Source organism: Protobothrops mucrosquamatus, unplaced genomic scaffold (assembly GCF_001527695.2).
Source record: "Protobothrops mucrosquamatus isolate PMUCROS unplaced genomic scaffold, P.Mucros_1.0 scaffold212, whole genome shotgun sequence".
In the NCBI taxonomy this organism is placed as follows: Eukaryota; Metazoa; Chordata; class Lepidosauria; order Squamata; family Viperidae; genus Protobothrops; species Protobothrops mucrosquamatus.
In genome coordinates this window covers 1,925,089-1,942,131 of record NW_015386566.1, presented here as the reverse complement: position 1 = coordinate 1,942,131, position 17,043 = coordinate 1,925,089, and the positions used below count along the sequence as shown (strand labels likewise).

General features: G+C 37.7%; 1 protein-coding gene across 1 annotated transcript in view; it reads right to left on the bottom strand.

Annotated features, from left to right (window-relative positions):
• Window positions 1-17,043, bottom strand: part of SPAG17 (sperm associated antigen 17) — a 118,082-nt gene that overhangs the window by 17,370 nt on the left and 83,669 nt on the right. The window contains exons 32-39 of the mRNA XM_029283757.1: window positions 16,185-16,373; window positions 15,096-15,208; window positions 14,846-14,976; window positions 14,061-14,188; window positions 12,637-12,819; window positions 11,520-11,633; window positions 6,791-6,833; window positions 3,623-3,731 (exon numbers count right to left, since the gene is read on the bottom strand). Coding sequence (XP_029139590.1) covers window positions 3,623-3,731; window positions 6,791-6,833; window positions 11,520-11,633; window positions 12,637-12,819; window positions 14,061-14,188; window positions 14,846-14,976; window positions 15,096-15,208; window positions 16,185-16,373 — 1,010 coding nt within the window. The remainder of the gene's footprint in view (window positions 1-3,622; window positions 3,732-6,790; window positions 6,834-11,519; window positions 11,634-12,636; window positions 12,820-14,060; window positions 14,189-14,845; window positions 14,977-15,095; window positions 15,209-16,184; window positions 16,374-17,043) is intronic.

Sequence of the window (17,043 nt, the reverse complement as noted above, 5' to 3'; positions counted from 1 at the left end):
GATTATTCAATGGAATAATCTCATTTTAGCAACACTAAAAAGAGTTAGATGGTTAGCTTCCTTAGATATCCCATTATAACATCTATCCTATTGTGACTCTATAGCACCATATTATGATAATTTATCATGGTTTTACCTTAATTTAATATTTTATCTTGTATACTGTAAATGCAGCTCCATCTGCATGAGTGGTGGTCGAACTTGCCCACTGCTCATGCAAGTGGAGCTTTGCGCACAGGCACACTCATCTGCCACTTGTGTGGCCCAGTTCCGAACAGAGCACGGCCCAGTACCAGGCCATGGCCTGCAAGTCGGAAACACCTGCTTTTAGAGTAACTTCTGAAAGCTGGTAGTGGGATGGAGTCAAAAAGAAAATCTTGCTACACTAACAGATATCCTCTATCACACTATTGGGTCCACCAAATATGAAATAAAATAAAATAAACTGTCCGTGAAAGAGCAAACAATACCTGAAATAACGGTGTTACCTTCAAATCTAATGCCTACTCTAAATGGTAGTTTGCTTACTCAATATCTATTAAACAACGTATGAGGTACACAATAAATGTACATGTTATATTTTTTCATTTCTGCTAAAAGAATAGGCATATAGAGGCACTTAACTAAGGTATTTTTAGGAAAGGAGATATGGTAAGCTGGAGGAATAGAAGCTATATACACTGACTTAAAGCATACTTTTAGAATAGTGCACACTATTGTAGAATAGCATATAGCTTATGAATAACATATTATTCATTTATATAAGGTTTATTTTTTATAAAACTGCCTAGAGTTAGTATTTTAAAGTATAACTATGAACCAAAGTGCAGCCATGTTTAACTGAAGCATGAAGTCTGTTACACACATAGCTTTTAGATGAAAAGTAGGCACTCTTATAGATAAACAAGGGAAGACATAAATCTTTTATAATTGCAATTATCCAAAATGGGTAACAGTTCACTTTGTAGATAAGGTTATACCCTTAGATAGCAGGATGTTACAAATCATGCCACAGAAAAGGGAGGGACGATAAGACAGGAACAAAGGGGGCTTTTTGATCTAATAATTGGAGGGTTTGGTAACTGTAATGGTTGCTAGGCAGTCAGAAAGCATATGACCGGGTGGGCCTATCAACTGGGCTCACTTTGGAAGGATGTGGCGTGATGCACGGGACAGGGTATAAAAACCTATGCAAAAATTGATTCAGGTGTGAACTCTGGGATTTGCCATTACCAAGAGTTCCACTAGCTTTTGCAAAAGCTTTAATAAAACTTATTTTGTTTTCCAACACCTTTGGAGTTGAATATTTATTCCTCACAAACATATCAGGATTAGGGCACCCAGGAAGAGTTTTAATCTAACATTTTTTAAAGCTATTTTTTTTTAATTTTCCAACAGCTCTCCACGTAAGAACTTATACTTTAGGGTCAAACTAGATGAGACTATAATTCCTGATTTCTTTCTGCTTTTGCACAAGAGAAACAGTAGTTTTGGAGTATGACAACAGCACTGGAGTCAATGAAAATTCATTCTTGGGAGGTTTCTCTAAAAATTGCTCCAAAGCTTCAGGAAATGACTGTGTTACGGTTGAAATGCTGAAAGCTGGTGATCACAGTTTACACAAGATACTAGCAAAACTATACTCAAAATGCCTCAGAGAAGAAAAAATACCCAATGCATGGAAGAATGCGGAAGTGATTCTTATACACAAGAAAGGGGCCAAGATGATTTAAAGAACTGTCGCCCAATAAGCCTTCTTTCAGCCATTTACAAGGTTTTCAGATAATAACAAAAAGAATATTGAGAATACTAAATGATGCACAGCCAAAGGATCAGGCAGGGTTCAGAAGTGACTGCAGCACAATGGATCACATCCAGGTTGTTCAGCAAGTCATTGAAAGGCACAATGAGTCCACCATGCTTCTGTGCATGGCTTTCATTGACTACAAAAAGGCATTTGACTCAGTATTCCAACAAGCAATAATTAAGGCATTGCTCAACCAAGGTGTAGACATTCTTACATAAACTTAGAACAATCAATTTATGAAAAAAAACCAATGGCAACAATTTACCGTAATGACCTTAAAGTAGAAATCAACATAGAATGAGGTGTATGACAAGGTGATACAATATCACCTACCCTTTTCTCAGCCTGGTTGAAAAAGTATTTCACAAACTAGATTGGGCAAAAGATAGAATAAAAATCAATGATGTCTATTTAAAACACTTCAGATTTGCAGATGATGTTGTTCTCTTCTCACAAGACCAATAAGAACTACAAAGACACATGCAAGAGCTGCACAAAGCAGGAGAACCATTTGGCTTAAAAATAAACCTGAAAAAGAGCCAGGTTATGTTTAATAAATTCACCAAAGAAAGAAAAAAATATATCTGGAGAAGAGCTATAGTAGATGTAGTAGACCACTACGTATACCTTGGCCAACAGATCTCAATGGAAGGTGATACAATAAAGGAAATTGAACAGCGTGTTAAATGTGGTTGGCAGGCATTTGGCAAGCTAAGCATAATTTTCAAGAACAAACTCCTCCTATGCCTGAACAGAAAAGTTTTTGATCAGTGTGTGCTACCTTCTCTAACATATGCAAGTGAAACATGGACACTAACCTTACAATCAATACAAAAGCTACAAGTGGCACAAAGAGCTATGGAAAGATACACGCTCGGCATTACAAGACAAATAGAAAGACCTGCACATGGATTACAGAACAAACAAAAGTATACAATATCATCAAGAAAGTAAAAGAATTGAAATGGAAATGGGCTGGTCACATAGCAAGAAGAACTGATGGCAGGTCGACCAAGGCAGTCATAGAATAGATCCCACTTGATAAAAAGCATCCATGAAAGAGACCTAAAACAAGATGGATTGACAACATCAGCAAGTATTGCGGGCCTAATTGGCAAAAGAAAGCTCAGGACCATATTGGTTGGAAACATTTGGAAGAGGCTTTCATCCTGCAGTGGATAGACAGTGGATAGAATGATGATGATGATGATATTGAAGTAATCTGATTGTTTTAGATACCAATATCTCCAAGAGAAGAGAGTTCAGTTTAGTAACAACAGCAGAAAAATCTTTGGAGATTTCCTTCACTAATCTCATGTTTTGTAAAATACTACAGTACAATATGTGTATTTTTATTAAATTTATTTCTGCTCTACAAGACATACTGTGTGGAATGTGGTCCAGTCATAGGAGGAAGGAGAGCTTTCCCAGAGAGCAGGAAGAGGCTGAAGGTGATTCACAGACTACCTCTAGTAGTTATGCTGTTAGTTGCTTTAGTCTCGCAAGATTAGTGTCAGATCCAGTCAAGAATGACACGTGAAGTTACTTCCGAGTAGTCTTTTTTATTTTGTTTATCTATAGACAGAAATCTTGGCAGACTAAAACAACTATTAGCATAACTATTAGATACACTGTGAATTGCTGGGGTGAGTCCGCCTTCACCCTCTTGATTCCAAGCTCTGCTGTCTGCTCTCTAGGAAAGAATCCTCCCTCCTGCGACTCTGCACTACATTCCATCACACATATCCAACCATACATAATAAGAAAACCATTGCTATAACTTTTGGAAAAGTTTCTTGCACCAAACTCTCTTACCTCATCTTCATCATTTTCCAATATTCTTCCGTTTGCTTTGAGAATACTTCCCGTGATGAACTTCGCACCTGTGAAATCATTGCCTGCTCATACAGTACAGAAACTGGAGCTGCAAATTCATGGAAAAAAATAACAAAAACTAATCTTACATTTGTTGCCATTTTTCACTTAAAGTCTGCATTCATTGCTTTTACTTAATAGGGTTGGATCTATCTCATCCATTTCCAAAACGGAATGGGACATCTCAGTGCTGTCATCTCAGCAGCACCATCTTGCTATGGCCATGTCGCCAGGGGCATCTCTGCACTGCCATCTCAGCGCAGGACAAATCGCCATGGGAAACTCACGGTGGGATAACTTGATGAGCCTCCTGTGGCAGTTCCCTTCACGGGTCTGTGTGTGCTGGAAAGCGAGGCAAGGAAACCTTTGGAGAAGGGAGATGAACCTCCCCCATCAAAGGCAGGCTAAGCAGGAGTCATTGACAGTCACCAGACAGCTGTCACCATCCCTGCTTGCCCCTCTCCCCACCTGGGAGCCATCAGGGTCCAGCGCAGCATGTCAAGAAGTCCAGAATGCCGAGACTGGCACAGAGACACCTTCCAGTGAGGACCCGCAGGAAAAAAGGAATGGGCAGGATATGCTTCTTGTGCATGGGCAATGCCAAGGCAGGCGGGACATGCTTCTCGCATGTGGGCAGCACAACACTGAGACTGACACAGATGCCATCCTCCCATGAGGAAAAAGGAATGGGTGGGACATGCCTCTTATGTGTGGGCAGTGCAGCACTGAGACTGGCACAGAGAACACCCTCCTATGAGGGCCCGTGGGGAAAAAAGAACCGCCAAATGTGGCCCAGAGGGAAGGCCTCCCTAGTGGGTGAATAGCAGACAGGACGTGAAGGGAGGTGCTGTGGAGGGTGCGTGTCAAGTTGTCCCGTGGCAAGTTTTCCATGGCAATTTGTCCTATGCCGAAGTGGTTGTGGCGACATGTCCATGGCAAGGTGGCAGTGCCAAGATGTCATAGCTCCTTCACAAAACAATATGTTCACAGGTATTTTGCTGTACAAAGAAGTTCCAATCAGGATATGAGTACCAATGGCCTCCAGACATGGCAGTCATTGTTTCTCAAACAGGGAATATATAGGAATCATTGATCATTTTCCATATGAACATCTTTAAGTAGTACTCAATTCTTGCTATCTAAATTCTGCTAGAATTCTCATTCCTATACCTTTAACTAGGAGAAAGAGTGCATTATAGGGCAACAATTTTTGAATCAAGGTACCTCAAACGGATTAACTTATAGAATGCATCCAAAATCTGGGGCCAATGACTCCCGTGGAAATAAAATTTAGCAAATTTTATAAAACATTTTATGACATAAATATTATCATAAAACAGTTTAGTACATAATACAAAATGTTATGAAACACTTCTTGTGTTGATATTTGACTGTGTTATGCAGTTCAAGACAGATATATCTCTATATGTATCCCAACTTTTCAATTGAATATAGTACATTACAAGTTCTGTCATTTTTTTAAAAAAGCATTGAGGAACATGACAAGAAAATATCTCAAAAGAGTGATCCAATGGGTCACAGGTTTATGTACTAGCAATGTAAAATGCAAACATTGGGCTACCATAATAAATTGTGAGTTAAGCTTTACCCAAATCAATGCTCAACCTAGGGAATATGGTCAAATGGTTTAACTGACAGAGCCACAGAACTGCCGGCTTTTCCTCTACTGGTCTCTTCCTTCAATAATCTGAGCAAGCTGAGAATGTATACCCTCACAGCTGCCATTTTCAATCTACACTGGAACTGAAATTAGGGCTTCCTGACTGACACTTGCACTGGAATGCAGTTGGACAGCAAATGAAGATAACATGCACAATATTTAGCAAGGAAGCCCTTTTGCAAATGGCTGATGCAGTAAATCAAGGGATGGCATGCAGGTGCCATTTACATAAAGCAAGCAAAGAGAATTGCTAGATACTGCCTTCTTCCCCCTACTGCAAATCACTTGTTTGTCACAACAGAAGTCTTTTAGAATCTAGCGGGCTTCTTGAATAGATTGTGACAGGTTTGAGCATTGGTATGACAGGTATAAAGCACCCTATGAACATAATTTGAAGAGAACAAGTGAGAAGCCAAGGCTTCTAACTACTGAGAAGAGAATTTCCTGTCAGGCAGTCTACAAAAGTACACATGAATCCTTGTCTTAGGATACTAACTAGGTCTGAACTGGCCAATTGCAAGACAATTATGCAAATTGTATACATAAAAATACAGACATATAGGTGTGTGTGTGTGTGCATACACACAGTTTAGAGTCAACTGCTGTTAATTTAGATACATGGTATAAACTTCTAAAACATACTGATTGCAGCACTCAATGCTCAGATACTTCTCAGTTTCAAGAAAAACCTCAAATTATGAAAATCCTGGTTTAAAATATGTTAGGACCCATGAAACTCATTTTCCAAAAAGAAGCAATTGACTTTCTATACCAGTGGTTCTCAACCTGTGGGTCGGGACCCCATTTGGGGTTGATCGACCATTTCATGGGGGTCGCCAAGCAAGGCTGTCCCCCATTTTTTTTGTCCACCATTTTTTTTGTCCACCNCTTTTCCGGCGGGTGCCTTACCTCCCTTGAGCTGGGCCAGCTGGTGGTCGGCCTGCTCCGTCTCTGCCGCTTGCCAGCTACGCCTCGGCCGGCGCAGGGGGCGGAACCACGCATGCACGGCGCTCCCGGGCAGGGAAAGTCCTCGACTTACGACCGGTTGGGTAGTCCTCGACTTACGACCGGTTTAGTCCTCGACTTATGACCGGTTTAGTCCTCGACTTACGACTGGTTGGGGTCGCGGCATTAAAAAGGTTGAGAACCACTGTTCTATACTTTGCAGTGCCAAATTAAAATGCTCACACTCATCCCAATATTTTTAATAAATGTATTGCAGATTTCAATCCTGAACATTTACAAGATTTCCTGAATGGTTTCTAGGATTCCCATTTGTAAATAATAGTTAATAATTCTGTATCCTTTTTGAATGACACACGTTAGAATTTGAAGACTTACAAATTGGAGGAAAATATTATTCAAAATATGAATAATCATTAACTCCACAAGGGAAGATTTAAAAACGTAGAATATTAAATTCTTACCTCTACTGCAAAATTCTGAGGATTCTTCAAGACTGGGAAAAGACTGCAATAAACATAAATAGAAGTTCTCTTGACTCTATTCATATAAAATGATTGTGGGACAAATTGGACATCTCATCTTTTGCTAGAGACCTGATTGCACTTATTAAAATGTTGCATTATAATGCCTATATCCAATTAGGCTTTAAAACCAAGTCAATTTTCTGTTGTAATCCTACTTCCCAGGCTGCCAAACAAGGGTATGTTTTAGCTTTCTTGCTACTTATTTTTTGGGTCAATGATACGGCTTTGTGAGTTAGGTGGACAGTCTCTAAATCTGATAAATAAATAAATAATAAATAAAACTCACAAACCTGCCATCACAGATCTGGATAGTAAATCTACTGCATTATTTTTATATGCAGATAAGTAATTACCAAAAGATGGCAAAATAATGGGACTCTAACTGAACAGATTAAGATCTTTAAATATCTTGCAATTAAATTTTTAAATTTAATTAAATATTTCCCTACTAAAGGCACTTGTAGGGGGCTCAATGTCAATAATCAAAAGAGAAGGTCATAAGAAGGTAGCTGTTATTTCAAGGCTTTTCTGTAAAAAAAAAGTTATATACCAGGTAGACTAAAAGTTTTTGAGGTCAAAGTAATAACAAAATTATCTTATAGCTTCTAAATGATTGCAATATATAAGGACATAGAGTCATTAGAACATGTTCAGCCAGGATTTCTAAGGGATTTCTAAACCTCCAACTAAGCACAAAATGACAATAATAATAATAATAATAATAATAATAATAATAATAATAATAATAATAATAATAATAATAATAATAGTAATAATAAAAAGTTGGAAGGGACCTTGGAAGTCATCTAGTCCAACCCCCAGCTCAGGCAGGAAACCCTATACCATTTTGGACAAATGGCTGTCTAGTTTCTTCTTAAAAACTTCCAATGTTGGAGCATTCACCGCTTCTGGAGGCAGGTATGTTACATATTGACTTTTTTTTTGTTAATTCAAGCCATTTGATTGTGGTTTATCATTGCATTTGAACTGCCTAGAGGTTGCTGGGAGGAGCTGCAAGCTGTGAGTTAAGGGGGAGTGCGGAGGAGAAAAGGGGCTGAGCTTCTGGTTGGACCTCCATTGCATTTGAACTGCCCAGGGGTTGCTGGGCAAGCTGCAAGCTATGAGTTAAGGGCTGAGCTTCTGATTGGCTTAGTTCAGTGCAACACTTGTTTTGCAGCTGTCTTTTGCAGTACTCTTTTCAAACTTGCAACTGTCCTATGTGTAAACAAATCACTAGTCTAGGACAGATTACTTATCTAGGGTCTGTAATCTGTGCTCTTCAGTCAGAAATTAGGTGTCCAGTTCAGCCCTTCTGCTCTACTGAGGTGCCGTGCTATCAGCCCCCTCCACCACAAAGATTCTGCAGGAGAAGGGCAGTATGGACAACTGTGGGATCCGGCAGGGTGAGACCTGTGAACCATAAACACAAAGCTTTCGCTGTGTCCCTGCATAACTGATACAGTGCCCTTGCTGACCTTAATAGGGACACCAAGGAGACAGGTCAAGGTTGTGATGATGATAACTCAAATAAGCAGGGGATAGTGGTCCGAGATGAGGAACATGTTTTGGACAGAGGACAGTGTGAATCAGGTATTGCACATCAGTCATGCAAGAAGAACAAGGCATCCAAAAAGAGAAGCCACCTTCTGGTTGGTGATTCAATTATAAGGGATGTAAATTTAGGAAAGGATACAGAGGTTTCAAAGGAAGTCAGGTGTCTTCCAGGTGCTACTGCCAGTAGGGACAAGAAGCGTATTTTTAAGATAGTCAAGAATGCCAGCAAGGACTGTGATGTGGATGCTATTGTAATAATAATAATAATAATAAAGTTGGAAGGGACCTTGGAGGTCATCGAGTTCAACCCCCTGCTCAGGCAGGAAACCCTATACCATTTCGGACAGATGGCTGTCCAGTCTTTTCTTTAAAACCTCCAGTGTTGGAGCATTCACCGCTTCTGGAGGCAGGTTGTTCCACTGGTTAATTGTTCTAACTCAGTCCTTCAAAGAGGAATCAAGATCCAACGAAGAGAGAAACCAATCAAAGGTGGGCAACGAAGAACAGGACGGAAGTCCACGAAACCTCTTATCGAACTGAGGGAGAAGAAACACCGTCGGGGACTCTATGACCTACACTGCTATCATGTCCCCCCTCGTCCTTCTCTTCATTAAACTAGACATACCCAATTCCAGCAACCGTTCCTTATATGTTTTAGCCTCTAGTCTCCTAATCATCTCTATCACAAAAAGATGTACTTTCTGTGAAGAATGATTTCCAGAGTTTGGGGCAGGAACATAGCAGGATAGGCTGTAGGGTTACTTTTTCAGAAGTTTCACCAGTGTATAAGGAACAAAATGGAAAAGGCCAGCGCATAGCAGAATTCAATATGTGGCTAAAGGAGTGGTATAAAGGGGAAGGCTTTGGTTATATTTGGTTATATTTGCAGCTGGTCCAATGAAAAAGTGTGCAAAAGAGACTGCTTGCATCCATCAAAGAAAGGGACTGAGTTACTTGGCAATAAATTCACACATTTTCTGGAGAAATATTTAAACTGAACAACAGGGACAGTGAGTTAATTGATACAGAACATTCCTGTTCCCGTCAATCTAAAAATTATAGGATTATCAGTGCGTGTCCATAGAGGACAAGAATATCAACCTAGCTGTCAAGCAAAATCAAGCTTTTAATAGTGAGTGCCACACCAAGTGCACTAATCAAACAAGAGGTAAGAAAATAGGGGAACTTAGGCACCACACAGGTTATGTAGAAAGTAAACACAGGGTTAGTCATAAAGGACTCAAATGTCTATATACCAACACATAGAGCATGAGCAATAAACAGGGTGGACTAGAAATTCAGGTAAATGAGAGCAGATATGATATTGTTGCCACAAATGGAACACACAGCTGTTGTTGTTAGTTGCAAAATTGTGTCCAACCCATCGCGACCCCATGGACAACATTCCTCCAGGCAGAACATACAGCTAGAGGGATTTAAATTATTTAAAAGAAACAGACCAAATAAAAGAGGAGATGGGGTTGCTCTATATATAAGAAATAACATCTCCATAGAAATAGAGCACAACAATGTCTTGAATGCATTTGGGTCAATATAAAAGAGGGAAAAAATGACATTGCTATGTAACTTGCTTTAAAAAAACACACAGAAAGCTTTTAAAAGGAATAATTCTCCTTCCATAAAAACAATTATATATTTCCTTTTGAATTTTGACTTATTTAACTAAGCCCATTTTACAGAAGTGTATCAGTTTCACAAAAGCATGCCCACTTATCCAAGCATAAGAACATTTTATTTGTTCATTATTTTGTGTTTTTTGGGATATACCTTTCTACCCATGAAACATTTAAGGCAGCTGAATACTTCCGCAGCATTCACCATACATAAATATTATTTTTATAAGAACAACTGCTATTATTATTACTTGTTGATGATGATCATGATATTACTATCTTAATCTTAAATTGGAAGGATGCAAACTCTGAAATATTAGTGTCGTCTGTAATTTTAGAACGTTGTCGTGAAATAAAGAAATTATTTGCAATTCTCTGAATAGAAACTCATAATTTAAAGATGCCTATAAAAAGCCAGCATCAGTATGTGCATAATTTGTATATAAGTTTTAAAGAATATGAATCTATGATTGGCTAATAAAGAAAAATTTACTTCTTGTACTATGTACTTAGAACTAGAATAGAAAATCAGAATCAAGCAAGCCATAATTCAGTGGTTGGGATAAAATTATAAATTATGATTTGTTACAAAAATGAAATTAAGAGAACAGAACACACACACACACACATTTTCAGAATGAGCTAATGAGCTACCAAGCAATAACATGATTGTTATGACTGTTCTTTTTTTGTATAAGTGCATAAACCTAGATAATTTAAATTATTTAAGGATGAGTAAGAAGCCAAAATTCAACAGCAAAAGTCTTCCATTTCACTAGAAGAGGCTGGGCTGATTTTTTTCTTATAGTGAGGAGGTGGCTTTGGAGGTTTTTAATAGTTCAAAGTGAGCTTGTAAAACAAATTTCTGTTAAAAGAATTTCTGGCCTCAAAATGCTTCTGAAATACTGTTTGAAAAAGATAGAAACTTGACTGAAAGTCCAATGGGCTTATTAGCTCAGTTTGTGAGCTAATAAGCCACGTCTAATTATTTGGTCTTCTGATGTTTCACCAGCAACTCTTGCCGGTATCTTCAGAGGTGAAAGTGCTCACCGACACTGGGTTGACACTGGGCGTGAAAACCTGCATCCAGTTATTGAAAGTATTGCAAAACTTTCCAATGATTGAACAAATAATCTGCACTCATGATATTACCTAGTTTGGTTAATGAAATGTCTGCAAGAAAACAACCAAGCTCAGAGAGCATTAAGGACCCCTCATTTCAACCATGAGCTACAAATATTCTCCTTTATTGATATGAAAGAATCTGTTTCACATCTGAAACAGAAATGTCTGATTCAAGTTTGAAACATTTCACCCAAATCATGCCATTGACATTTATCCATCAAATTTCAATAATCTGACTTTGGGGGCAGCAAGTAGTGTTATAGGACACACTATGTTGCTTGCCTGCTGTAGTTTCCACTTTCACCCCAACTGGAACTGTAAAGAAGTCACAAGGAAAAAAGCACATTTCTCACCATAACAAGCTTGAGAAGGTCTGCAGCATTTTTCTTTTCCTGTTCCGTTCTTGGTTCTTTAATCATCCTATCTTCAATCTCATCTTCTTGCTTAATGATTTTGTCAATGTATTCCTAACAATATGACAAGTAAGACATGCTACTTGATCAATTCCTGTTAATTGATTTCTTTTGGAAATGGATTTATAAATACAGACCAAAGTTTCAACATCTTAACTATTTTACATATAATTTAAAAATATATTTCATAATCTTCCCATGGGGGGGGGAAGAAGATTTTTCCCCCCAAGCCTTGAAATCTCTAATTTGATTCTTTGTACAGTTCCCTAGGAATAATTTCCACTGAATGCAGAGACAGCTACTTTTGAGTAAGCATATTTTATCAGGGTAACTAACAGTAGATGTGAAAACTAATATTAAGTAAATGAATATTCATTTCAATAACCTTGCCAAATTTGACTGAATTTTATAATAATATTATTTGAGGAGGCCAGTACAAGATTGCTTAAATTGTTTCAAGTTGATAACTTTATTAAGGGAAATGGAAGTAAAGAGACTTGAGATTTTAATTCTCTCATATATTTGTAATATCTAAAGTAGTTGTCATGGTCCTGAAACATATTCCTCTCACCAGATCTATTTGGGTGAGCAGAGACAATCAAGATCTATTTGGGTGAGCAGAGACAATCAATATGATCTGCTGTACATTGATTATTTCTCTTTTTATGCCTGCCATTCTTCTTGATTTTCTTAATATTTCATGTCTCACTTGCTCTCAACTACATTAAAACAGTCTGTCATTAAAATTGTTTGGGTGGAAATTCACAAATCATTTTAGTTTTGAACATCTTTTAAATACAAGTTTTGTACAAATCCCACCCTGTCTTCCATTTGCTCTACTGTCACACACCAAAGCTGTTTGTGCCTCCCTTAGTTCTGTTCACCTGACTCCAGCTCCTTACATTAATCTGGCAGTCTCTTCCCACCATTTCAGCCCTTTCATGTACGTTATGGTTTAAATATCTTTTCAGTAGTTTCTTCCTTTACTTACAAAAGCAAATCATTTTTTTATTTTTCAGGGATACATGAATCACCTATCTGTATTTTTGCACTTTACCTTGACAGAAGATTGCAATTTGTGTCTTAATTCATCAGTGACTGGCTCATACTGGATTAGTCGACGAATTTGGAGCACATTTGGACATTTTTTTATAGGTGCAGGAGAAACTGCTAATTCCTTGAACTCAATGCACAGGCCTTTCCAAGCATGCATTCCAAACGGAGGGCCAGGGGTCTTCCTCTGAATCGAGACGACAAGGGGAAAAGGAGAGGGGTGCTTATCATGTAATTCTACTGAACTTTCTTCTACATAAAATGTTCGGTAACAGCATATAATCAAATCAAATGTCAGCCAGAGACTGGAATGCTTGCTATTTACAGAACAGGAATTATATCTCAATGTAAGTACATTTAGAAAACTAAAATTACAACCAGTCCTCACCTACTGCAATAGTGGAATTGGAAAATGTATTGCTAAGCGGCACAGTAATTATGCGTGATGTCATGTGGTTACACCGATGGCAGTTCCAGTTGCGACTGTTCAGTGAAGCACCACAGGTTGTAAATTGCAAATGCCATGTGACCATAACTTGTGACTTCTTGCAGATTTTCCCACTGACTTTGCTTGATGGAAGCTGGCTGTCAAGGTTGCAAATGATGATCAATAGCTATAGCAGTTTGATCAATAGCAAATAGCCCTTATGTGTCAAGGTGGTTGCAAACAACTTTGAGGACTGGTTGTAGTTCTCTAATTTCAGCATCCTTGTAAGTTTGAACAGTCAGTGAACAAGTGACTATTCACTTGCATACAGTGAACAGTAAGCAAGGACTACCTGTAATGTTCTTGAGACCAAAATTGTTACATGATGTTGTAATCGTGAGTACATTAAAATGTGTTTTCTATGTAGTTCGAATAAATGTAAAGAATGGTTCTTGGGAGATAAATAAAGAATTAGACACCACTAGTAAGAAGGACTGAGCTCTTCTTGTTTTCTTCTTCACAGTCTTATATGCAATTGCACTACTAATGGAACGAAAGAAAATTAGCACAAATCACTGTATATTCCTATGGGTTTTTCTTTGTTCTTGTAAATTATAATGTGATTAAAATTCTGAATTTGTCAAAAACTAATACTTTGTTTATTTAACTTATTAAGCTTCTTAGCTGGCCAGATGCCAATGAAATGGGCAGAAGCATCCATGGATGCGGTGACAATCTACAAGATGACAGAGTGGGATGTCATAGTACAATCCTTATCCGTTTTGTGCCTGCATGTGATGTCAACATATACACAAAAGGTGAAAAGCTCAGATCCAAATATCATACTCGCTATCGTGCAGATTTTGACATAGACACATCCCTACAGATGCAGCTGGGTACAGGGCTTCAAAGACAAAAAGTGAAAAGATAATGTAGTGTCACTTAACAGATCAAAAGTGTCACATCATAGTCAAATATTGAAGGATGTGAAAACTACCTACCTCCACAGGAGGAAAGTTTTCCCAATCCCTGGATTGGAGATTGTAAGGAACAATGGTGTCAGAGTCTTTTTTCATTATCCATTGAGATACTTCAGTCAAAGGGCAAAGAACAGTAATGCTTAAGACTCCTGTTTTGAAAGATGAGAGAAAATTTGGGAACACAATAATATACGAATAGCTGCTTGTACTGTGGAATATTTGTATGAGGCTAGTTGTCCTTATTATTAGAGATAAATAATATAAATATGTTTTAAAATCAAAGTCAATAAGTCCTCCCAGTTCAGAAACGCTTACAGTTTTTCAATACCACTCTGCCCTTTTCAAGCCTTAAAAAATATATAATATGGAAAAGAATAGTTATAAACTAGATTTTAATACTATCTGGTATTAAAACTACTTGGACAGTAGTCTATGTTACAGAATACATATCGTACAAAAACATTTATATTTTTATTTTTCTGAACATTTCCTAAAACAAATAGAAGGCTCATAGAAGAGTATCAAGTATTTATAATTACATCTCAGAAAAATTTCAAAATACTCATACAACCATGTAACCACAGGATATATTTCTGTGATATTAAAAAAAAAAACAATATTTGAAAATCATGTAAAGGCTAAAACTAATTTTGAAGTGAAGCTGGCATATGAATTTTTCTTAAATTCATATATACATTTACAACATTTACCTTGCTTTAACGTTTGCTTATTAACATTCACAAATCTAATTCTGAAGTCAGGCTCAGAGAAACAAGAGATATCTCTGTGAAATGGTGCATTCTTACCTGGGCATTCTTGTATTGCCTCCTGAAGAACAGTTATAGTGGGATGACCGTATGCCATGGCCAGATATTCTTCTGTATCTTTGGTGCGGAGGAGTTCAGTTCCTGAGCCATCCGCATGGACAATGAAGAATCTAGGTCATCGTTCCCACAAATGAGATCAGTTCAATTATGCAAAGCAAATTAAACAAAAAATTCCATACGAATTACTTGACAAATACAATTAAGCCCACAATATTTATGCACCACATACCTGGGTGCATGTTCCCCATATATTACAGGAATCTGAATTTCTGTGGGTTCAGTTACTTTGCTTTCAATATCAATGGTAGGAATGAATGTAGATGTGATACCATCAGCCATGACCTGCAAAACAAAAGAAATGCTTTTTCTTAATTATCCTTCTGCCTACTTTGGTAGAGTGCACATAGAAGCATCTTCCATATAAACATACAGAGCTACCACAATCATGCAATATTTGGATTGGTTACTATTTGATTCCAGACTTTGCAACCATTCTCTCTCCTCCCTGCTTCTATGACCAAGATGGGAAATGTCAGCAATAACAATGGTAAAAAAAGAATTTGCCCAAAAACTAAGCATAAGCATGACAACAAATACAAAGGCAAAAAGCATCAAAAGACTGAGCCTTCATCATCAATCAATGGCTAAAGTACCATTCGACCTAAAATTGAGAATTTATTAGGGCCAAATAACCCACAAGGTGACTCATCAGTCTGCTGTAGTAACATCCAAGCCTTGCTTCATTGGGATAGCGAGAAGCTAACTATCCAGAGGAGAACGTTAATAAGAGTTGGAGAATGAGATGAAGCCCTAATCAGCCAATTTTGTGTCCGATGTGGAATTAGTTGCTAGAATCGGCTCACAATTAGACTGGCAGAGAAATACCAGTAACTGGCTGTTGCTGGGTGGGAGAAGATGCAAAAAGTGGTTTCTTTCCAACATTCCTCCAGTGCTAATAGATAATATTAAAATTATTATATTTTTAAACCAAATAAAGCTGCAAATGCAGAGTACAATATATCAGTTCTGAAATTTCTGGAATGAGATTACCTCAAGTAATTTTGGCCTGGGTATATTAATTGTCTATATTTCAGATTTGTAAATTGATGAAATATCAGTTATGGCCTAGGGGAAATAAACCTTTGATTATCCAGGAGCAAAATGTATCCTTAAGGGAAAAAAAATCTTTATTTATATGGTATTCAAGTTAAGCATTTTTAAATACATCACAATTTATAGTTAATCCATTAAGAATTTTAAAAACAAATTACATAGAAAAAAGCATTGAATAATTTGAACATTAACCTTTCCATTTTACCTTGAAAATATTTCCTGCGGGGTCTGTCATCTCACAGACAATCTTGGAATTGTGTTTCATAATATATTTCCCTACATGCTGGTTCTCATCACTGGACAGTTCACTCTCATTTTTTTCAAATGCCTCTGGCGAGTAAACTGCAGAGTAATTTTCATCGATGAAGAGGGAACCTTTGTTTATGGGTAAAATCTACCACAATAATAAAGGAAGAAATTCAGAAAACATATCTTAGTCTTTAACGCTTCAGAGGTCTTTAATATTTGTAACTAGTGAGCACATTTGCAATTTACAGAATAATAGAAAAACAGAATAACAAGAGTTGGATGGGACCTTGGAGGTCTTCTAGTCCAACCCCCCTACTTAAGCAGGAAATCCCATACCATTTCAGACAAGTGGCTGTCCAATGATGAAGCAGCCACAACTTCTGATGGCAAGCTATTCCACTGATTAACTATTCTAACCATCAGGAATTTTCTCCTTAGTTCCAGGTTGTTTATCTCCTTGATTAGTTTCCATCCATTGTGTCTTGTCCTGCCTTCAGGCGCTTTGGAGAATAGCTTGACTCCCTCTTCTTTGTGGCAGCCCCTCAGATATTGGAACACTGCTATCATGTCCCCCCTCGTCCTTCTCTTCGTTAAACTAGACATACCCAATTCCTACAACCGTTTTAGCCTCCAGTCCCCTAATCATCTTTGTTGTTCTTTTCTGCACTCTTTCTAGAGTGCATAACATTCAAAAGAATATTATGGATGTCTGACAGAACTATTACCATGATGTGTGCCCTTAGTCACAAAATATCATTTTTTAAAAAGACGCACTAGTAAGACTAAAGTAAATATAAGGTATTTGTGAGTTTATG